Source organism: Colobus angolensis, unplaced genomic scaffold (genome assembly GCF_000951035.1).
Source record: "Colobus angolensis palliatus isolate OR3802 unplaced genomic scaffold, Cang.pa_1.0 Scaffold57, whole genome shotgun sequence".
NCBI classification, from domain to species: domain Eukaryota; kingdom Metazoa; phylum Chordata; class Mammalia; order Primates; family Cercopithecidae; genus Colobus; species Colobus angolensis.
The window spans coordinates 5,196,096-5,219,581 of record NW_012119265.1 but is presented as its reverse complement, the minus strand read 5'-3'; the positions used below and the strand labels follow the sequence as shown (position 1 = coordinate 5,219,581).

The following is a 23,486-nucleotide window of genomic DNA, read 5'->3' as shown; positions in this document are numbered from 1 at the left end:
AGCATCACCTTAGGGGTTAGGATTTTAACATGATTTTTGGAGGGACACAAACATTCAGATGATAGCACTGCCCAAATGCTAAATGCAAACTCATTGTTGTTCAATGTGTTAAAGGCTGTGCATTACTGCATTATCATCCTCTTGTCCTCTTTCCTTCTGTAATTTGTCCATATTAGGCTGCTCTAATCTTCTGGCAGTTCTCCTCTCCCTTCTCTCTGGGTTTCATTCCCTAACAAGAGCTCTGTGCCTGTCTCCCTGCCCAAACCCACTGGTAACTGTAACTACCACCTTAGTCTTGCCCAGTGGCAATATCTTCACCCATAGATTTAACTGAGGCAAAACTATTACCTGTTAAATAACTTTAGCTTTGCAGCATAAACACCTGAGTTAAGAAAAAATTACTAGTACACAAGTCATACATAGTGTTGGGGAATATTAGTTCTAAACATCTGACTTAAGAAGAAATGACTAGGAGACAAGTCATACATAGTGTTGGAGAACACTAGTCCTACAAGACATAAACAGATAAGGCAGATGAGGTCCAAGCCAGTTTCTCTATGGGGAGATGTCTTCCACTTAATATAACTGAATACATTACAAAAGAATGAAAGAAAAGAAGTAAAGGAAGAAAGAAAGAAAAGAAAAAAAAAAATCCAATAAATCCACACTCAAAAAAAAAAAGGAGGCAAACTGGTATGGACAGAACAATTAGGAAAACAACGATAAATTTCACTTTACATGTGCTAGACAAAGGAGTTAATATCACGAAAACTTAACCATAACAAAATATTTTGCTGAACAGTATTTGGTCCTATATTAAGAAATCAATGTCCATAGACACAAGTTTTAGTTTAAAGAACCTAAAAACTTAAGATGGCCAGATTAAAGATGTCTTTCATTTTCCTCTTTATAAGTTTATGTATTTTTCAAATTATTTGGCAGGAAATTTTGGAATCAAAGAAAATTTAAAAACTGAAAATTCTTTTATGTATTTTTCCTGTTGAATTAGTATTCTGTTTATGAAATAGGAACATGATATCCCCAAGCTGCTGTTGATGTCACACAGTTGTAGCTATGTGCTTAAATAATAATTGAAGTAAGGATGAGAAATATATCTTACAGAAAGTGACAATATTATGCCTTTATACTTTGTCAATATGATCCCAAATGTGAAGATATTTGAAAATATCTGTTACTGATTTTTTTTTTCTTTTCATCTAGATTAACAACACTACAGAGCTATCTATATTTTGGTAGTCACCAAACTTTTTAAAATGTCAATATCATTATACTTGTTATCCATTCTCTACACCAGGATTTTTCAACCTTGGAACTATTAACACTTTGGGCCAGACAGTTCTCTGTTGTAGGGTGCTGTCCTCTGTAGTGCAGGATGTTTAGCAGCGTTCCTGATCTCTACCCAGTAGATGAGCGTTGTGATGACTAAAGACATCTCCAGACATTGCCAAATGTCCCCTGGGGGGACAAAATTGTCCCTGGTTGAGAAACACTGCTGTATAGTGAGTTATTACTATCCAAATATTTTGATTATCTTTTTAACCATTACCTATTACCCCAGCCACATTAATCATGCCATGATTCACATTCATCACAATGATTAAAGAAATTATAGATTTACTATGGTGCTCAGGCACTTACCATTAGGCTATTAGACAAAGTCTGGGAATATAAGGGGAAAAAATTCCCATAATTACAAAAAATAAAAGATTACATGGAAAAGCAAAGGTGTTGGCTGTACACTAGGATCAAATGACATTCATTTGTTGAAGTAGTCTGAGTGACTCAAAGACATACAGCAGCTATTATTCACTTAGCTACAACACAGCAAATATTAACACATATTTTGAAAAGGAGAGATGTTGCTTCATGTGACAATACTGATAATATTTAAGAAGAGATGTTAGTGACTCATCAGACACTCAGGCAGTCATGATTTTTCCCCTTAAATGTCACTAATGATTTTTCTTACTGCCTTTTTTATTTAAGCACATGTTCAGTGGCACCCACAATCAAAATTCTATTACAAAATGTAATATCGAATATCTTACTTTTATTTTATTTAAATAAATATTGTAAATGATCATAGTGAGTAACATAAACAATAAGTATTATTTGTACCACCATTCTTCTAGATTGTAGTGATTTTTATTTCATCACTGTGAATAGTGGATGGTCTTTTGTCTCCTCTAAATGTCCCATTCCTCATGGGATAAATTAAAATGACCCATAAGCAAAGTTAAGTTTTAAGCGGATTTTTTTTTTTCAAATAGGCAGCCTTGCCTTTTGCTATTATCCTCCAATTTCCTTTTTACATTTTCAAAAATAATATGTGAGTTTTAAAACTTGTTTAATTTAAAATAACTCTTTTTAAAAAAAGAAAACACTGTAGTGGGATGCCGGGATTGCATTCATCCCAGCATGCCCCACCACTGTTCTTTGGATGGCAATCACAGGACCCAGACATCAAGCTGTGGAAGAGATTCTTCCAAGCAACAGCATCTGGCTCTTTGGCAAACTGAACAGGCAGTTGCCCTAGTGGCTTTGGAGTTGCCTCTGGGTCTGTCACAGGGTAAGGCTGCTGATGGAGTGTCTGGATTCTCATCTCCTTTTCATTTCACTGTCTTTCTCATATACATTTTGGGCATCAAGAGACCCACTCTCTTCCATAAGGCAAATACTGCCCTCCTTAAGCCTGATGAACTTTCAAATAAACCCTGTTGTACTTCCATAAGTATCCCTTTCCATTGCCCACATCTCTTACGGAAGTGTAAAAATAGGCAAGCATTCTGGCATCAGCAACACTAGCATTCTATTTCACACCCCACCTACAGAGAGAATCAGAAATTCAATGCTCTATTCTCAGTCCTGAATATTTTAAGCTTGTATTTTCACCTTCTTTACTCATAATAGATCTTTTTGCCAGTTAAATTTAATAAATTCATATTTATAATATGAATAGCTACCTAATCTCATAAAACTTTTTTTTCATTCTTAGGATCACATAATCTAAGCTGGTAAGGTGGTATAAAGACCGTAGGAGCTTAGTGTGAAGAATTTATGGCACTTTAAAATCATAAGTGCAGTCCTTGGAACAAACAAACACCTTGAATACCAGAATCAGCAGCTCCAGAACAAAGGGGCTCTCATACCTTCTTAGCTGTGAAGGAAATTAAAAAGACCAAATTTGAAAAATAAAGAATGAGTTTTTAGAGGTTTGGGGATTAAAAAAAAATTCCTCAACCTGCTGAATAATTTGCATGAGAACTATTAATCAATATGGCTTCTCTACAGACCACAGGCTATGCACGGGCACCATTACCCACAATTCATACCCAAAAGGTAGAGTACTATTGGTGAGGATGTGGCTCGAAGTCTCTAGCATGTCCAAACACACACTAGATTAGTAGGACTGATTTGTAAGAGGTAGCATTTAATTCTTCCTATGAGAATTCTTCAGAAAAAAAGAAACCTTCATGCACTGGCCACCTCATGGAGACTCAGTTTTAATCTGTTATTTGATCAGCACATTCAATAACTCCATCAATAACCTATGAAAACTTCCATGTTAATGTCTGTGTTATGAATGGAAAGCGAATAAAATAGAAAGGGGGAGAATTTTTGTAAGAAAGACTACATTTGAATGTAAGTTGTTACTCAAAAAATCCTAAATTCGAGGGGAAATTAAATCCATTAATTTCTAGGACTGGCAAGCAGTTGAAGCTAAAATGGACAAAAATAAATAACAGTAACTACTTCTAGCCCAGAAAGGGGGTTTTAAAAAGTAAATTGTATTTATAATTAATTGAATACTTGCTTTTACATTCTGTTTGAAATAAGATAAGAATGTAATGATGGCATATGTGCATATATGGTCTCTATCTTTTAGCGATGAACTAAAAGAATATAGAATTAAATCTAAAGTTTGTTTTTATTCCTAACAAAAATTTATTTTTTACTGAGGAGCACATATTCTAAACACATAATAAATCATACACTCAGCTGCCTTCTGATTTTATTTTTTAGAAGCAAATTAGATTTGAACATTAAAAGTCATATACTTTTGTCAGTTCATGCAAACAATTCCTACAGCTTTCCCTGGGAACATTGCTATGGATGAGCAGTACAAGTCCTTACAACTTAGAGCAAATCTCTCCAGGCTTAATTTTCGGCCAGAAGAGAGCAATGAAAACTTTTAGATCAAATGTTTGTTATTACTATTTGATTATTTGAAATGAGAAAAATACGAACCTCTAGACGTAATCAATTCCTGACAATTGCCTACTACGTAGTAGGCGCCCAGATATGCTTGTTGAATGCATACACGAATGAATGAATGAATGTGAGTTCATGTTACAATAAACTTTTGAAAAAGTACTTATGCTCTGGAAACATTCTGGCTTGATAATCACAAATCTTTAGATAAATCAGAGACTTCAATAAATATTTTTGCACGTGAAAAAAACCAAATTTATCCATCCCACCATGTGTGCACCAATTGGTTAATAAACCAAATTGATCAAAATGTGCAATTGGATTTAAGAATATATGGTCTAATGTAAAATGTTGTTTGCTTTTACTGAAATGTTTTCATTAAGACTCTAGACTTGACTGAAGTTATATTTACCCAATGCCAACTACCAGGATATTAAAAATATTTCTTGATGATAATGAAATTGTTTGGTTTCCCTCCAATTCCTTGGTGAATATCTCATGTTTACAGAATGTCTTTTTGTTAGAGAAAGACTTCAATCACTTCAACTACTACTTCTGGTTTTTGGTTGAAACAGTAGGAAAAGGTCAGGGTAGACTTAAGCCCAAGATTCTGTTGATACTCAAGGTCTATACCCCATGCCTGTTTCTTCTGACACATTTTGCTTATCTGACACATTTTGTCCATTAAATACAAGAGAGCATAATCAAAAGGGTTACTGCTTTTCCAGTAACCCAGAATACACCATCTACACGTGGGGTGATCTGTGTGTCCCTTAAGTGATGGGAGCTAAGTATTGGAAGCAATGATATCTTTCACTTTTTGCACGTTCATTGGTTGAATAAGCTGCCAGAAAACTGCCATTTAGGCTAAGAGTTACTGTCTGTGGTTGAACTCACTTAAATGGTATTCAATAAATGATTAGGAATGTCATTATTGAGTGGCTATCCAAAGTCAGACACTTGTTAATAAAGATGCCTCCAAGCATCCATAGGTTAAATGCTAAGAAACAGATTCACAAATGGAAGCAAGTCTATTTTTGCTCTTATGTTGTTGGGCAAGTAAGACATCTAGACTTCAAGCTATCCCTAGGAGACCTGGTGTCCTCCTTACTCCAGCTGACACACATGGCCTCACCAAAAGCAGAAACCAGAGCTTGGTTGATAAATAATAACTGAGTACTTCAACGTTTGCAATCTGAAAAAGGCATTTAAAATGAACAGGTGAAACTCTAGATCCATCATGCAAGGAGGCTTATCTAACATTGATGGAAAGCTGCAAAGAAGGCGAGAAGATTCCTAGACCACACCAAGTAGCTGATAGTTGACTCTCACCAAAGGGAGGTTACAATGTTCTAGAGACTCACCTGCCCTAAGGGAGGAAGAGCAGGTACCTGAGGCTTCGTGAATATTTCCAGGCCTGCTTGTCTTCAGAGTCTTGAAGAGGCTACCTAGCCCGTGGGCAAAATCACAAAAGTGGCAAGTCTATAGGAAGTCTGTAGATAAATCGATGGAAGCAGGGAAGGAAGTGGGGTATGCTTGATTGAGGGACAACAGAGCTGGCCCCAGGATACTGACGGCTGCAGAAGGAAGTGTGCATTTGTGGAGGGAGCTTTCCTGTGAGGCTATGCCTCAAGGGAGGGGAGTGTATTCAGTTGGCCTTGGAGGACAGGGTCCTTCCTCCTCCACGAGGCTGGATGTGTGCAGGTGTCCGCAGGTCAGCCGCCAAAGCGACTACCTGCTCTTCTCTCTTCTCTCCTAGACACTTCCGACGGACTCAGACCCCAGCAATCTCTCTCCCTCGCACTGCGCTTGGCTGATCAAAGCGAGAAGCTTTGCGAACTCCCCAGAGGGTGCACGCTCCCCATCTAATCTTTGGTGAAGAGAAGTGACGGCCTGGTCACTGTGCGCCTGTCAGCCTGCAGCCGGCCCTGGCTCACACTGGGGCGGGTTGTGGGGGATACTGATGGGGGCGCCTCTTTCCCTGGCTGTCTGTGCTGGGGAAGAGGCAGGGGCAGAGCCAGTTCCAAGGGGTTTAGGATGCCAAGCAAGAAGGGCCTGCCCTTTCGCGAACATCGAAGCACTCCGTGGAGACCAAACAGAGTTTGCCCCTTCCCCAAGCTGTAACGGCCCCGGGGGTCTTGGGACTGCGGAAGAAAACCGCGTCCTCGAGTCCTGGCGCCCGGGAAGGCCGGCAGTCTCAAGGACCAGGCCCGGCACCAAGGACTGCCACTCCTTCCGCGCCGAGGGCGGGATCCCGGGGGTCCCCCAGTCCCACGCTGTCTCCCCTAGCTCGGCCCCCTAGGTCCGAGGCGGCCGGCGTGAGGTCTCAGCTGGCCGCACCTCGCCCTAAAAGGGAAAAGACCAGAGGCCGCCGACGTCTCCTCCCAGTCAGAAGCTGGGACGCACTAGGGTGCAGAAAGGTCGGGATGTTCCCCCACCCCAAACCCACACGCGCTTGCGAGCACACACGCACAGAGACACGCGCGCGCGCACACGCACACACGTAAGCTTTGCTCCCCTGGCCTGAGAGCCGGAGAGGGGGCGCTTTGGAAAACTTGGCTGATTCGCGGGATGACCATGTGCGCTCACGACTGTACCCGCCAAACATAATCTTAATTTTACAAGATGTTTTTCCCCATAACTTTTCTGCAAATGAGTCAGAACAGAACCCAGTTTCCGAGGCAGCCCAGTCTGGTTTGCTAAATATCTCAAAATGTACCAGGTGGTTCTAAGCTTCCAAATCCTCCATCGCGCGGGGGCCGCAGCCGCCCTCACCCGGCTCCGCGCGCGCAAACGGAAGGGCGCGAGGTTTGCGCAGAGAGCCAGGCAGCCCGGGCGCCTCCAGCGGGGCGGCGCAGCTCGAGACCCGGCGACCCGCCGGCAGGGGCGTCCAGTCCAGCGCCGCACTTGCCAGAAAATAGCCCGCCTGACCACAGCCGGCCCTGGCGCTTGCACATTAAGAAACTCAAATTAAGAAGTGGGTGAATTGGGAAAGGAGGGAGCCGGGGGAGTTTGCACCGTGTATCACAGGTATGAGCACTTTTCCCTGACATTGATGCAACTGCATTAGAGTTAATGGCAGCAGCCTGCTTCTCATTATTAATTGTCTTTGTGTTTGGATAAAGTATGTAATCTTCTTCTCAACCACACCATTAAAATAGGTTGCCTTTTCAATTAAGAACTGTCGTGAGCACAGCAGTCAATTTTCCTAATGAAGATGCATTATATTTTCACTTTTTTTTTTTAATAATGGAAAATCCCAGGTTTTCATTAGACACGATTACAGAGAAATACAAGAGGGCTCCTCTAAAATTCATGCGGTCATGTAGTGCATTAAACGCCAGGCTTTTAAATAAATTGAAATTTCTGCAGATAAAAGAAAAGCATGGCTATCAAATATGTTGAAACACGCTTCATTCAGATTTTTAAAAGCAAACATGATGAGTTCATTTTTCCAAATGCACTTAACAGATACAACAGTTTTTAAAAGTAGAGTGACTGCCTGAAAATTCACCATAAACTTTTTTTTGGGGGGGTGGTCCCTTCTAGTTTACGGATGATCTGCAGATTTTAAACTAAGCGGTGAATGTTGGAAATGCACTATGCACATTTAGATAATGTTCGGCCTTTGAACAAATGCCTCAGATTAATCATTCAGCAGCACAAATGGTCTGGACTGTGCATCTACAATTAGTTTTTATTTGTTTGTTTGTTTATTTGCTTTCTTCCTTGCTTTCATTTTCTTTTCTTTTCCCTTTTAAGACAAATTGAAAGCCAGTGACGCTGGTAGAACTGTTTAAAATTCTATACCTTCGAGACAAGCAACTTTCCAATTGTTGCAAAAAAATTAAAAATTGCAAAATTCTAATTTTGAAGTTTTAAAATTGGTCAGAAATATTCATTCCTGAATCCGAAAATGGAAAGTTTGCATTCATGAACAAAACTGAAAAAGTGTGTGTTATTTATTCTCTAACCTTGAGAATCTGGGACCATGTAGTGAAAGGGATCTGTCAAGATTTCTGGGCTTTTTTGTTAATAAAAAATTAAGGTTGCTATCTTTTGCATATGAAATACTGTTTCAGATGAACAATTTCTGTCTTTTTATTTCTCCATTCAATGTGAATACTCTCATAGGAGCCACATTAGGGAATACTGTTTGAGAGAAAAATAAATCAAATTCTTCTAAGTTGAAAAAAATAAAGTTCCCAACAACAGCCAGACTTTTTCTTTGTAAGGCAACATCAGTTGGTTTCTTGTAGACATGATCTCTTCCAGGTTTGAGGTGTATGTCTTTTAAAAATTGAACTCTTTTTTTTTTTTTTTTTTTTATCAACCAGCCCCTTAAAATGATCTGCAAAAAGAGGGAAATTAGATTTTCGATTAAAACCTTATCCCATCTCGAAGGATTACTTTATATTGATTCTTAAATATGGCTACAATTGATGGACTCTAATTAAAAATCCAAAGGAAAAGTCTGTCGTGCCCATATAAAAGAAGCTTTTCATATACGGGAAATAAAGCTTGTAAAAGGTTACAAATAAAAGATTAGAGATTTATCCAAACTAGTTTAAAGCTTCACTGTGGTTTTCTTTTCTTCTTTTTTTCCTTTCTTACAAAACCATTCCTGGGTCTTTTTTTCCCCAGTTTTAAATGAAGTTTGCAAACAGGCAAGATATTGGACTGTAATGGTTGTTTTATATCAGCTCTGCAAGCTCAAGGCTGCTGCCTGCAGTAGAATTGATTTCAAGGAAACTTCAGGACCAGGAGATGAAAATTATGTAAACTGACAGCTACCACCCTTCATCAATCCATCCACATTCCCATCCACACCCTCCTAACACACACACACACACACACACACACACATACACATACACAGACCTGCCTCACACTTCTCTCTGTCTCACATCCACACATGCCCTTCCTATTCCTCACCATAACCTTACTCTGCGCACACCCTGGGTCCCCACACTCTCAGGGACAGAGGCACAGCTCCCGGCTCACACTCTGCTCATAAATGTCTCACAGCCCCACATCTTGCACTTGTCACACAATCTTAATCCGTTTCATTCTGGAACAACATGGTCCTCTTTTCCTCTTTTTCACATTTGGAGTTTGCCTCCCTACTCTTCTATCGAGACAGCCCAATCCTATCTTTGAAGTTATTTCTTTCTCCCTTACCCTCTTTTTTGAGGCAACCGCAGTGCAGGGAGTGAGAGACCGAAGCTTAATTTATAAGTGATCTGCTGCCTTATTTCTTCCCCTAAATTCTGTCAGCATTTCCAATCTTAAATCCTTATTTAAAAAATTATGGTTAGTCTCATCAAAGTTTATAATAAAGACATATCTAAAAATCTAATGAAAAAATGACTTCTTTCTAGGTATTATGGTGCTTCTAAGGCAAAATGTAGTCCCTCACTGTCCACTGAATTGCTGAAAAGATTGGAAATGAATGTTGATATTTCTGAAGTCAGTGTTAAGGAAGTCTAACTGGCTCCTTTCCCTCAAGAGGCTATGTTCTCACGGAATATGGGTTTTGTTCTTCTTCTTTAATTAGCCTAGAAGAATCCTGGGATGTCTTCTCTCCCCTCCCCCTCCCCCACTCCCCCCCACCAAAGTTAATAAACTTGGAGGAAAGTTTGGAATATTTTAAACTGGCCTGGCTTGTGCGGTGGAGAAAGTGAGCCTAGTTAGTGCCACGCATGAATCTTGATTTCAAAATATGAGTATCGGACATATTCTGGAAACTGCACACAAGCTCTGGCAAATAATTTGATTCCCTTCGTATTGGTTTTCTTAATTTAGCTTCTGAATGCTTATATCTCATATGCATAGCAAAATAATTGTGCAAGTGGCAATTAAAAGCCATCCACTTGTTAATGAAAATTATCTAAAAACACAAAGCATGCTACCATAAGTCAGATTCATAGAAAAAAAATGTTGAAGACACAGGACACAGAAAAAAAAAAAAGTTAAACACAGAAATACAATGAACAGATAGTAAATTGGAAGTTCAAGAACTTACTGAAAATCAAGAGTTAGACTTTTCATCCAAAGAGTCTTTTTCTCCCACCAAGCATCTAAGGTTTTCAGTAAAAGAGCCCAACCCCCTTCCCCCAAAGCCAGTGGCTTTTGTCCTGACCTAGAATAGGGTTTGTGGGGACTGTACCTGAGCCGGACTGTCTGCAATTTCCAAATTGACAAGAAGAGACTGGAAGATAAAGAGCATGTTCTTACAGGTGAAGAACAATTTTGCAACTTTTCCAGGCGACACCCAGGAGAAAGCTTGCCTGCTACCAACTGCTGCAGAGTCTGGGCAGAATTCCTCTAGAAAGAAAAAGAAAGTCTTCCCCCCCCCCTCCCTGTCTGCCTCTCTCTGTCTCTAGTTCTCTTTTCTCCTCTGTGTCTCTCTCTCTCTCAGATCCAATCTTTTAAGAGCTTCAGCACATTGCTAAGCTAAAGGGAAATTCTCTTTGATAAAGCAGTGTTTCCAGCTTCTGGGTTTTAAAACCTAAATCTATATTCAAATCTGGCTGAAGGTGTGTTCTGGGATTTATGAAAGCCTCTTAAAGGGGTAAATTTACCAAACCGTGACAAAATCATCACAATCTTACTTTAGACATCTGAAGTGGATGAGAATTTTAAAGAGACCCTTGTTTATTTAACACTGTCCATTTCCAACTCGTAGTTTATTGGCCCGGTATTTCTGCGAAGTTATTAGACTAGAGTGCAAAGGAGAAGCGGGAGCTGTCTGCTGCCGGCCGCTGGAAGGGCAAAACCCTCTCACGCCCCACCACGCATAAATCTGCCCCTGTCAAATAGAACAGGGGGATTTTTAGGGAGATTCAGCTGCCCTCGCCATCTGGGAAGACATTGCAAACCTCTACATCGGGTTTGAAAGGTTTCCCTGGACACTGAACCCTACAGCAGATGGATCTCCCAGCCCAAAATGGTTTACTTGGTGGAGCTCACAAGAGCGTGTTCTGATATTTCTCCATCCCACCCTATGCTCACTCTCCCCGAGGCCTCCCTCCGGCCTTCCCCTCTGCCAGATCCACAACGTTCATTTTTCTTCTGCGGCTCTTTTATGCTTTAAGCATCATTGTGATCAAACTGGGGGAAACGTTGTCTTTTCTAGGGGTAGGAAGGAGACTCTGCTTCAGGCGATCGGGGTGGATTTGCCTTTCCTTCATCGAAAGCATCGTGACTCTGACCAAGCGCACCCAACCAGTGCCTCCGACAGCCAGCGCCAAGAGGGTCATAACGCCTGGGGCATTGGTACCCCCTCCCTACCACCATCCCCATTAAAGGCTTCGGGGGCGGTCGCCAGGTATTTCAGTATAGTGGGGGTGGGGTGAGAAAAAAAGGTCCGTACTCACCCTCCCCCCCCCGCCCGGGCCCCTAGAAAGTCTTAACTCCTGGGAACGTGACAGCCAGTGGGTCTCCGGACTGGAGCTGTTGCAGAGGGCCGGGAAGGAGCTGGGCGGGCCCCGGGCCCCTCGGGGGCTCGAGGGGCCGCCAGGGCCCAAAGCTCTAGAGACACCTGTGACGGGGACTGCGGCCGCGGAGTCCTCAGCCCCAGGCCGAGCAGGAGCCGGAGCCCAGCCCGGCTGCTGAGGGCTTGCTGCCTCGTGCGCACTCCCGTAATTCGTTAATTGCTGTAAATCCCAAGGACGGCCACATTTGATTACACATACAGTATAAGAACCGACAACAAAGCGACGAATTAATTACCAACTTCATTAACATAGGTCCCCAAATTAAAAGCAGCGAGCTGTTTCTTTGGGCTCACTAGCCGTGGTGGTGATGGTAGTTGGTGGTGGGTGGGTGGCGGGGGGTGGGGTATTTAGGAAGAGATTTTATTTTTCTTTTCCTGCACTGGGTGTTGTGAAGGAAGAGCTGTCTTCTGCTCCCACCCCCACCCTCCTTATTCACACACACTCAGCAGTTCCACTAGCCACCCCCCCCCCCCCCTATACTCCGCCCAGCCTGTTTTTGCTTTTCTAGGGACTCGGATCCGTTTGAAACCTGTCCGGTCCCTGCTCTCTATGCCAGGCAAAAAAGTTGGGCTAGGGATCGCACTCTCCAGCTCGGGTCCCCAGGTCCCATCACTTCCCAGTCTCCCGGCTCTCAGCCCGGGGCTCGGGCGGCGCCATCCCAGTTAGCTCCAGGCCTCGCAGTGTCGGGTGTTTGGTGGCGTTTGTTCTAACATAGAAGCTGTTTCCAACGGTAGCCTCCCTCGCCCTCTCCCTTTCCCGATACCTTGTCGATCTCACACTCGCATCCTCGAGGCCCGATGTGGCCCCAGCTACTTCCCCTAAATGGGCCCTGGGATTAGATTCCGGGGTTCATGTTCCCTGCAGTCTGTCGTGGGCTTCTCAATTCCAAAAACCCCCAGGCGCCTACCAGAAGCCCGGGTCTCTCACTCGGGGATCATTTATTTTATATGTGTAAGGATATTTATAAGGGCTTAGGGAATAGAGAAGACACTGAGTTTTAGAAAATAGTTTGTTCTTGGACTTGTGTATCTTTCTGTCTCTGTTTTCCGTACATGCTCACATCGCACTCCCAGGCATCCCTCCTTTACCCTTTCTGGCAGTCAGCGTGTTCTGGCCCTGTTTGAGACGGTATAGTAGTGTTTTTGAGTTTCAGTCTGACTTGCTTTCTGCCTGTCATCCACACACTTATTGCTGGGGTTGAATGTGGTAACCCAGTCACTCCCTATCCCCTGCCCTTCTCCAGCATTTACTTAAATATTTTTATCTTCAATCTTCCATTGCATGGGTTTCCTTTCTTCCCTTCCCTAAAAACAAAAAACAAAAAGAATGAGGGGAAAGGAAATTACGGAGTAAAAGAAGCAGGAGAAAAGAGGGTAAGAGAAGAACTCCCTGTCCATCACTTTAATTATACAATTAGTTCACATGCTCCGGCCCATAATGTGTATTTTAAGCAAAGCTCAGTGTCTTTAAAGAACATTCTGGTAATGTCGGAGGCCTGGATTTGTTGCCTGCTCGTCCCCCCGTGCAGCAGCGGCCTGTTTTCCTCCCCCTGTTGTGTGTTTTTATTATTTTCCCTCTGGCTTAGATGTGTCAATCATTCTCTCCCTGCCATTGGTTGGAGAGTTTGCGTCAAAAAGTTGCCAGAGAGGCGCTTTCTCAGCAAATCTCCCTGAGAGCGGGACCGACCTCAGCTCCAACTCAGCCTCTACTGTGATTAAAAATAAAAATTGCTAGAGCAGCCCTCACTCACCACATCTACTTTGTATGTATTGCAGAGGGGCCCACGCGTGTTTAGAACTCTAGCCTCCTGCCTCATTTTCTGTTCTTTAAAAAAAAATTTTTTTTTTGGTTGTGTTTGACTTTTCATGGAAGGGTGAAGACTGCAAGGTTTCTAACTCAATACTCTTGATTTCTTTTAGGATAGCTGGCTATTTGGAATTTAAAGGATATTTGACTTTTTCTAACCTCCCATGAGGCTGTAAGGTAAGTGTCCGTCTGTCTTGTCTATATCCATATGTACGTGTCCCCGAGTCTGTCGGCCATCACCCAGTACCTCCAATAGACCGACCGATGCCCCTCTGCGAACGTGGAGTTCTGTAGGCGGATGTATTTTTTTTCTCTTACAAATTTTGAGGTGCAATAACGATCGTTGCAAAAAGAAAAACGTGATCTAGAGATGAGAACGGTAGTGAGAGAGAGGCAGAGAGCGTGCTCCTGGGGGTCGTCGCTTCTGCAAAACGTCGTGGAAACGCTGCGAGTTTAACCTGGGATGTTTTGGAAGGTTTTGTTTGTGGTTTTGTTTTTATGTCAACGCCGTTCTAGGCTTCTCCCCGCGATCTTTGCGTTTTGGCCCCCAGATCGGGTTGGGGTCGTTTGGATGGATCCCAGGGACCTTTTCAGAGTCCGAGACAAAAAGATGCAAATGTAACTAGATGGATGGATTGAAACAACAATAATAAAAAGCCAGGCGCCTTCTTGGGCCCGCGCGCCGGAAGCCCAGTTCGCTTGCCGGTCGGCCTGGGCCGGGGGCCGCCGCTCGAGCCCCTGTCGGCCCCTGATGAACGTGAGCGGAAACCGGAGCGGATAACCGAGGAGGCTGGGAGCGCTGGCTTCGCGTTGCTCCGGCGCTCACTGCCTGCTCTCTTTGGCCTCCTCTCCCTCAGCCTAGCACAGCTCGGTTCTCTGTTTTTCCCAAACGCTTCCAGATCTCCTTTTTGTGTTTAAATACCCACCACGCCCCAAAATGCAAACCACCCTGGGTTGTAATTACGCAGCCTCCCAACCCCCGGTTGTCGGGGTCCCCGACCCTGATCACCAGGCCGAGCGAACGTGAAGAGTGGTTTTTCAACTTGACTGTGCCGTGTACGGTTCGCGGCCAGCCCCACGTAGCCCTCCGCGCGCACCTGGAGCGGGCAGAAGTGGCAGCGAGTGGCCCCTGCTCTGCCGGAGGCCGCGGCCAGGCCAGGGACCGGAATCCTCCCGCTGGAACCGCGGTCCCTCAGCTGTTCTCTGGCGGGGAGCCACAGGGCTCGCCCGCGCGCTCGCGCACCCCCTTTCCAGGCTCGGGGACAATAAGGTGTTGTGGGTCGGGGCCGGGCGGGGGCCCGGGAGGGGTTCGCCGAGGCCCAACCTGTGCCCTGGGTCGGCCCAGTGAGAACCATCCGAAGGTCCCTGCCAGCTCCAGGCGCGGGCGACGGGTCGCGCTGCAAACTCCTAAGAAGTCTTCGCGTTGCTGCGTTTAAGTGACTCTTGAAATCGATGCCCGATTTCGGGACACATTTTTGGAAACCCAAGTCCTCTGTCAGGATTCCGTCTAGTTGGCTTTTGCCTCCTACACAGACGAAGTGGTGCGCGGGGAGCGAAGGCCGAGCGGCGCTGACCCTGCGGTGGTGGATTGCTTGGGGAGGGGACGGGGAAGTGGCTCCTAGAAATTATCTGCCCCCGCCCCCCCGCCATTCTAGAGCTTCGGGGGTCAGGATTTCTCCTGCTCAGCTCGAGACTTTTTCCAGGCACAAAAGTTATTAGCAACAGAGAGGGGAGTAGGAGAGGAAACTCCTCCCCTCAGGGTAAGGTAGACACCCAGACCTCAGCGCTAACACCGGGGCTTTCTCCCAAAGATAATTAATAGTCAAGGCCAACCCTTTTGGCACGTTTCTTCCTCCCTCCCTCGCGGGTGGCAGAGTTATTTGATTCCCCGAGACCAGAAACTTTCACTCGAGTTCGCCGGAGAGAGGCCAGCGCCGGCTGTTTTCCGCGGTGCCCACACGTCTCCTTTTTCTTTCTTTCCTCCTCTTCGTCGTCCTCCCAGCCGCAGGCCAGTCGCCAGTCCGCGTAGTTTTGTTTCCTTTCCATCATGCAGAAAATTAATCAGCCCGGACGAGAAGCAGAGCGGAGCATGGCGGCCTGTAATTAAGGGACGTGTGCCCCTCGGATTATCTCGTTAGTTTATCAAGAAAACATTTATTATAATTAATTCTCGGACGAGGTAATTATTGTTGAGCGAGGACACAGCAACTGGTAGATGGGCTTCTTGGAAGAAAAAAAAACAAGGCGGGGGGGAGGGGGAAGCGACAGATTGCACGAATTGACCGTTAGATATAAGGCTGCGCGGGCGACGCGGGCAGTGGAGCGGGACCTCGGGCGCCAGGCCTGCGGGGCTGCCGGGCTGCCGGGCAGGGACGCGGGACCCAGGCACTCGCGCCTGGAGGTGCGGTCGCCGACCCGCTGCCGGGACTCGCCGCGCGACCGCGGCCAGCTTCTAGGTATGAGTTCTCCAGAGGTCACCTCGTGAGCAGTCATAGTGAGGCGTGGATTTTTCAAAAGTCATTTCTTTTCCCCCTTCTGGACCCCGCTGCGAGATTGGAAAAGGGCTTTGAAAGTTAGATTGAAGGGCCCATGCCTTCTATGCAGAGTGCATACTAGGCCAGTTGTGGAGAGAATCTCTTAGTTTTGGTTTTTGGTTTTCCTCTTTTCCTTTTAAAGGTGGATCCAGAAATAAAAATGAAAATAGTCTATTCCGAGAATTTTAGCCATTGTGCAATGGTAAGAGCAAAGGAGCCCCTGGAAGGGGCTCGGCCCTGGTGCTTTCTGAGTGTTACTGCTTTTTATGTTGGAATGTGCTACTTTATTGTGTGATGTGTCAGGCATTTCTAATTTCGTGAGAGCTCGACATGTAAAAACATTTCCATATTTCTCAAGGGTACACCTGACATGATTTTACGATTCTCTATAGTACTGTAGTTCAGAACTTTGCAAGGTAGTACGATTAAACAAAAAATCTCCAATCTCCAGTATAGAGGCTGTTTAAACACTTATACAACTGTATTTTAAAGCAGTCGTATATGTGTTTAAACAGCCTCTAAGCTGAAGGGTTTTGTTTATTTTCCCAGCCTCCAAAGAACAGCATTTTGAAAAGAAAAGACAATGCAAAAACATGAAGTCTGTATTGTAGGAGTAACTAAATTAGTTTTACTGAGGATAATACAAACTCCTTCAAGAAAGACATTTATAAAATTACATTAAATTAGATCTTGGGGTAGAAAAGTATGACTTTTGTGCTCTGAATTTAAATCAGAAGGAAGTTACAGTTACTGAGTTTCATTTATGGACTTTTGTGTCTTGCTGTCTTAAGCAACGTAAATATGAAAACCCGGAGTCCCTTAAACTCAGTAAGACCTTTATCTTGTATCCGCCATTTTGAAGCAATCTCTCATGGTATCAAAGTTTCAAAGTAGAGATCCTTGCATATAAGTGCCACATTTTAGGAAAATAAAGGCCAGACTTGCAAACTGCCAGTCCATATTAACATCTACTTTGAATCTCTTTGCTGGGGTGTGTGGTTGGGGGGGGGGGAGTGTAACACAGCTGAAGAAAGTAAATAACTTTTCTTTTTCTTCCTTTCTTTTCCCCCTGGAGCTCTTTTTCTTATAGGATTGTAGGAAACTTGAAAGGTAGGGAGAAATTCTATTAGTTTCACAACTTTGGGTGTTTGTGTATCTACTTTCTTCAAAACTAAAATGTGCAAAAGGCAGTTAGAGTTAACAGGAAGCTCTGCTGCAGCTGCGGAATACCCAAATGTCTGAAAATTTGCCTCCCGCAGGATCTGCAGCCTCCACACATCAAAATCAACATGGAAGCAGCTTGCACTACAAATGTGGGGTCCCGTCATTATCTGATTGGTGGGATTCTAACTTTACTTCACAATTTCTGGCAAGCTCTGTGCCAATCTTGAAGACTTTTTTGCAATATGTTTAAATATTTGATGGGTGTCTATTAAAAGTTAAATACTTGTTTGTTTAGCTTTCGTTCCTTAGACACATATAATCAAGGTTCTCCAAAACCCTAATAAATCTGTTACTTACCTCGAAATCTAATTACCCAGACTACTAATTAGGTGAAAATGATTACCGGAAATGACTTCAAATGTGGAATAATAGTGGTTGAGCGGTTTTTCCAAGTTTGTCGTTTAGTAAGTTGGTATTTTAGATGTTAAACGCACTGACATTTTAGGTTCCCAGCAGTTGAAAGTGGTAAAAAGCTAAGATAATTAAAATCTCTGCCATGGAAAGGCAACAGTCTGGGGAGAGGTAGATTTCTTGAATTGTTTCTTTGTTTCTCACCAATGGGCTTTGTTATCAGCATTATTTATTTAGCCAAAGAGTTCTTTGTCTCTGCAAATGGCCCCAATCAAGTTTTGTTTGAGACAATTAGCTAGTGCCAGCCAATGAGTCCTATGCAAATGTAGGGATAGGAATGCAATGTGTGCATTTGAAGGCGTGGGGTTTTGTTCTCGGGGAAGGCAGATTGTAATTGCTTTCTTCGGGTACTTTTTTTTTAACTTTAGGGTGGGGGTGGGGAAGACAGGTTTATCTGGTCTCCTTCCATCCCCTCTAGTTCCAGAGCAGCTGGGGGTGGGGGTGGGGATGGGGGTGGGGGGAGTGTCTGCAAGTCCTTTAAAAGCTTCTGCCTCGCCTAGCCCGTGCTCTTTTTAAGTTAGTGGTGAAACGTGGAAGAACTGCTGCCTCCGAAGCAGTAAACCAGCCCCTCTGTTTGTTTGCTTTGCCCCTTAGTTCCACTGCTCCAAACCCACCCACCAAGGACTCTGAACCTGTCCACCCCGGGCGCATCAAGATCTTCCAGCTGGGTACCCCCGATTTGGGCCGACTTTGCACCTCCAAACAACCTTAGCATGATGTCTTATCTTAAGCAACCGCCTTACGCAGTCAATGGGCTGAGTCTGACCACTTCGGGTATGGACTTGCTGCACCCCTCCGTGGGCTACCCGGGTAAGTGAGCCCTGCTGCACTCCCGCAACCCCCTTCCCCACGCCCATCCTCCGGGGATGCAACACCCTGTTCCCATGGAACACAGGGGTTGGCAGTCACACTGTCCCCACCCAGCTTCAGGGTAGGTCTCCACTAGGTTTGCCTTCTGAGGGGGGCGTTTACTCACCAAGCAGAGAACAGGGGTGGGGAGAAGTGAGTAGGTGAGTCTGCAACAGTTACAATCACATCACTTTATTCTTAATTCAAGTAAATAAGGATCGGCATCAGAGTGGGATGAGGAAGGTTACTGTCCTTGTCATTTGGGCAAAAGACCCCTGCCCATATCTCAATGCCCAATTCCTCAGAAGTGTCCTCTTGGAGAAGCCGAGTTTTCTCTCCGTAAGTCCTTAGCACCCTCGGGCTTTGCAGTTGTTCCCTCCATGCCCGGGCCTTCCCCTATGACCTCCAGAGCCTGCTTTAATCCCAAGAGGCGTGACTTCCTCCAAATGAGGGTGCTTTCCTTTCCGATCAGATCTGTTTAAAATCCTCCCAGAAGGAGAAGTATGAACTATGTCCCCATTTTAAAGATGGAGGAACAAAGGCCCGAGGTGTGCTAAAAACCATGGGAACAGGATCCAGATTTCCCCCATCAATTCGAGCTGCCAGTCTGTCCTCGCAGATCCTTTGACTTCATGGAATAGCCTTTTTGTGTTGTGGTTTGGGGGTGGATCTTGGAGAAGTTTTGTGTGTGTGTGTGTTTTAAAAAATGTTTCATTTGTTAACTTTCCAAGTGATGCTCTGATTGGAGCAATCCTAACACCAAGACGAGTGGGGAAAGAAGCAGTGTGTGTCCTGGGTCCCCGGGGGAGCAAGGCTGGGGAGACGGTGGGGAGAGCATTGGTAGGCTCCCAGTTGAAGGGCTGTGAGGAACGGGGGACTGCTGCGGGATGGAGGGCAGGGGCGTCGGAGAACCCGCGGAAACGCCTATGACTGAGAAACTGCTCCCCCACCCTAAAGGGCCCTGGGCTTCTTGTCCCGCAGCCACCCCCCGGAAACAGCGCCGGGAGAGGACGACGTTCACTCGGGCGCAGCTAGATGTGCTGGAAGCACTGTTTGCCAAGACCCGGTACCCAGACATCTTCATGCGAGAGGAGGTGGCACTGAAAATCAACTTGCCCGAGTCCAGGGTGCAGGTAGGGCAGATGCAGGCAGAACCATTCTTCCTGATCATGCCACCTTTCCCCAGAGTATGGGGCTGTGGAGAGCCCCAGGTCTTTGAGAGGACTGAAGGAAGGCTTGAAATTCTCCTTCACTCATTAAGGGGCCAGGAAACTATTCTCCTCCTGTCCTTTTTTGCCTGCCCATCACCACTTAATCCTATAAGCAAGGGTCTTCAAGGCCCCGGTTGCTGGTGGACAGAGACCCATCCTTGAGCAGATTTCAAGAGTAGTCACGTGGTGTTTTAACCCTTCCCTTCCTCTGTATAGAAATCCTCTCCTATTCTCATGGACTTGTACATGTGAAAGCAGCTCAGCTCCTGGACAGTCCAAATATTTTTACAGATGAAAAAATAGAGTAAATGACTTGCTCAAGGTCGTAACTAAGTTTGGTGGCAGAATCAGGATATAGATGCAGCTGGTGCTTTTACCAAACAAATCAACACAAAAAGAATGTATTTTCCTTGACTTCTTAGAAATTGAACAGAATTTTCTAGCTCTGAGCCATTTAACAGATAAAATATCTACATAATGTCTCTAGTGACACCCCTCTTGTTTTAGTTTCCCTAAACTTGACCTTAAACTGAAGAGGGAAGGTCAACTCCAGCTTGCCTTGTGAGTGAGGCCTGTACAGAGTTCTCTGCAAAGTGTTTAGCACATAAACCACATACATACCTGGGCCTCTCCTTCAGCTAGAATATGTTTATGAAAGCAACAGACATCAGTGTCGGTTGCAAATTGGGAAAGGGGCCTTTTCAAAGTAGGTTAGAGGAAGTTTTAGCATTTGCAAGGCTTGAACCAAAGTCCTCACTAGGAGAAAACAAATGGCTCCAAATGGTTGGTGGTCTTGAGCTTGGCCTTGGTGTCATCACTTTTACCACAGTTACAGCACCCATACAGAGAGCTCATTGAAAAGTTCAGCTAAGGAGTTGTCCTCCAGAAAATGCCAGTAGTTTCTCTCCTAAGCCCCCTCGTACACCAATCATAGCTCCTTCATTGCAGAACATGAACAGGGCTGGTAAAGAGAATTGTCAAGATTGCAGCAGGGGGTGGAAGTGGTAAGTCAGTAAACACAGCACAGGAGACTGAGTCTATGTGCTGAGTGGCAATACTCTAAAGACCCAGACTCGAGTCTCAGAGACTAGCAGGTCTGTGCTCCCAGCTCAAAGCAGAGTGCATGTAAGTCACTCCTTTTACCACAAAGAAGCTTTTAGCAAATAGTGGCTTTCAGACCTCTTTCTTCAACAAGATCTTTTCTTCCCCTTGAGCTTTGTTTTGTGAGCCTTTCTTTCTAAGAGAGACAGAAGGGTGATGGAACCAACCAACCTCCATGTTAGCAGCTGCCTCCTGGAAGATGAACTGTAAATGAATTTAGGCTGTTTCTGTTAGCATGTAACAACAGAATTGCTTTCTCTCACTTCTCATGTATTTCCCTCCAAAAGACATAGATACATTCTGTTCCTCTGTGAGAGTGTTCCAAAATATAGCTGGGTCTATGTGTATGTGTGTGTTAGAGGCAAAATAAGATAGGAAAGTGATGTGGAGAGTTTTTAGCTATATGATTTGGGGGATTATCTTAAATGCCATTCTGAGCAAGAAATAAGGCAGCATCAAGTGTTTTGACAGAGCCTCCCCAACTTTCTTACAAGTCCAGGAGTTTATATGAGAGTGCCACATAATAGGTCTTCAGTGGCAGGGGAAATTGTGTGTTTAGCTGATCTACCAATGTAGGATAGATTTATAATATGGGAGCCATTGTTGTCCTTAAGGAGTTATCAAAACTGTGTTAAAGAAGTTTCTTTCCCTTCCAAGGTATGGTTTAAGAATCGAAGAGCTAAGTGCCGCCAACAACAGCAACAACAGCAGAATGGAGGTCAAAACAAAGTGAGACCTGCCAAAAAGAAGACATCTCCAGCTCGGGAAGTGAGTTCAGAGAGTGGAACAAGTGGCCAATTCACTCCCCCCTCTAGCACCTCAGTCCCGACCATTGCCAGCAGCAGTGCTCCTGTGTCTATCTGGAGCCCAGCTTCCATCTCCCCACTGTCAGATCCCTTGTCCACCTCCTCTTCCTGCATGCAGAGGTCCTATCCCATGACCTATACTCAGGCTTCAGGTTATAGTCAAGGATATGCTGGCTCAACTTCCTACTTTGGGGGCATGGACTGTGGATCTTATTTGACCCCTATGCATCACCAGCTTCCCGGACCAGGGGCCACACTCAGTCCCATGGGTACCAATGCAGTCACCAGCCATCTCAATCAGTCCCCAGCTTCTCTTTCCACCCAGGGATATGGAGCTTCAAGCTTGGGTTTTAACTCAACCACTGATTGCTTGGATTATAAGGACCAAACTGCCTCCTGGAAGCTGAACTTCAATGCTGACTGCTTGGATTATAAAGATCAGACATCCTCGTGGAAATTCCAGGTTTTGTGAAGACCTGTAGAACCTCTTTTTGTGGGTGATTTTTAAATATACTGGGCTGGACATTCCAGTTTTAGCCAGGCATTGGTTAAAAGAGTTAGATGGGATGATGCTCAGACTCATCTGATCAAAGTTCCGAGAGGCATAGAAGGAAAAACGAAGGGACTTAGAGGGGCCTACCAACCAGCAACCCGAAATGGACAAACCAATCTACTTAAGATCCTGTCATAGTTTTAGATCGTTGGTTTTCCTGATTTGCAAAGTGATCAAAAGCATTCTAGCCATGTGCAACCAAACACCACCAAAAATAAAATCAAACAAAACTAAGTTGTGAAGGAAGGGAGGGAAGGTCATAGCCTTCTTATGCAGAGGTGTTCCAATGTTTTAGCCAATCCTTGGTTGAATCTTAGGAATGAACAGTGTCTCAAGCTCATTCACGTTTCATGACCAACTTTGGTAGTTGGCACTGAAAAAACTTTTCAGGGCTGTGTGAATTGTGCGACTGATTGTCCTAGATGCACTACTTTATTTAAAAAATAATGTTCATAAGGAGTCAATATGTAGTTTAAGAGACAATCAGTGTGTGTCTTATAAATGGTACATCTGTGGTTTTTAATCTGTGCTAGACTTCAAAACTGTGATCTCCTGTTATTGTATGCAACCTTGAACTCCACCTCTGCAGGGGTTCTTCTGTGATTAAATAGGTTATAATTATAAGCAAAATTCAGAGCAACTGAGTACTGATCTAAAAAGATTACCTTTGGCTGGAGGTGAGCTGCACTGAAACTTTACGACAAAATGTCTCTGGACAAGGAGAGTGAGAGAAGAGAAGCAAAAGGACACGAATTCATCTGTAATTTACTGTTGGTAAGCCTAGCAGTAAAGAGACATTGGTCAATTGCTCTGACCCTGATGAATTATTAAACTGAGATCATTGTCGTTTATGCTTGCAGATGTTAACTGGAAAAGTTATATATGCATAAACCTTTTCTTCCTGGATTTGGCAGATATGTATAATTATATTAAAATGGTTCTAGCACAACATTGGGTCCAGTTTAATTTTACACCACTATTTACAAATGAGAAGCCTACATTCAGTCTTTCCTTCCCAAAACACATTTTTCTTAGGACAGAGAGGAAATTAGCAAACTTATTTTTACATTTTCTTTTTTTGCTAATCTATGCATAAAGTAGATATGAACGACAGTGGTATGTAGACTTTTTGTGACTTTCATCAGGATTGCTCTGAAATTGAGTTTGGAGAGCCTGACAATAGGATCTTGTTTTCCTTGCTTTTCCCTTCCTGCCTCAAACCTGAACAATTTCTTAGGCACTTTATTAGTATGTTTAAG

General features: G+C 44.2%; 1 protein-coding gene and 1 long non-coding RNA gene across 6 annotated transcripts in view; one reads left to right on the top strand and one right to left on the bottom strand.

Annotated features, from left to right (window-relative positions):
* The window catches only part of LOC105526010, a 116,662-nt gene extending 106,028 nt beyond the window's left edge, over positions 1 to 10,634 (bottom strand). The window contains exon 1 of the long non-coding RNA XR_001004005.1: positions 10,403 to 10,634. This is a non-coding gene — a long non-coding RNA (uncharacterized LOC105526010). The remainder of the gene's footprint in view (positions 1 to 10,402) is intronic.
* A 2,756-nt stretch (positions 10,635 to 13,390) lies between these two features.
* Positions 13,391 to 23,176, top strand: OTX2 (orthodenticle homeobox 2). Of its 5 annotated transcripts, XM_011961868.1 has the most exons (6): positions 13,391 to 13,494; positions 13,652 to 13,715; positions 17,163 to 17,182; positions 18,302 to 18,517; positions 19,538 to 19,689; positions 21,526 to 23,176. In XM_011961868.1, the coding sequence occupies exons 4-6, from the start codon at positions 18,421 to 18,423 to the stop codon at positions 22,144 to 22,146; spliced, it is 870 nt and encodes a 289-aa protein (XP_011817258.1). In that variant the 5' UTR covers positions 13,391 to 13,494; positions 13,652 to 13,715; positions 17,163 to 17,182; positions 18,302 to 18,420; the 3' UTR covers positions 22,147 to 23,176. The 5 variants fall into 5 exon arrangements, with proteins under 5 accessions (XP_011817258.1, XP_011817257.1, XP_011817254.1 ...); XM_011961867.1 differs by lacking the exon at positions 17,163 to 17,182 and having other exon boundaries at positions 13,394 to 13,494; XM_011961864.1 differs by lacking the exon at positions 17,163 to 17,182 and having other exon boundaries at positions 13,394 to 13,494; positions 19,514 to 19,689.
* The last annotated feature ends 310 nt before the right edge of the window (positions 23,177 to 23,486 follow it).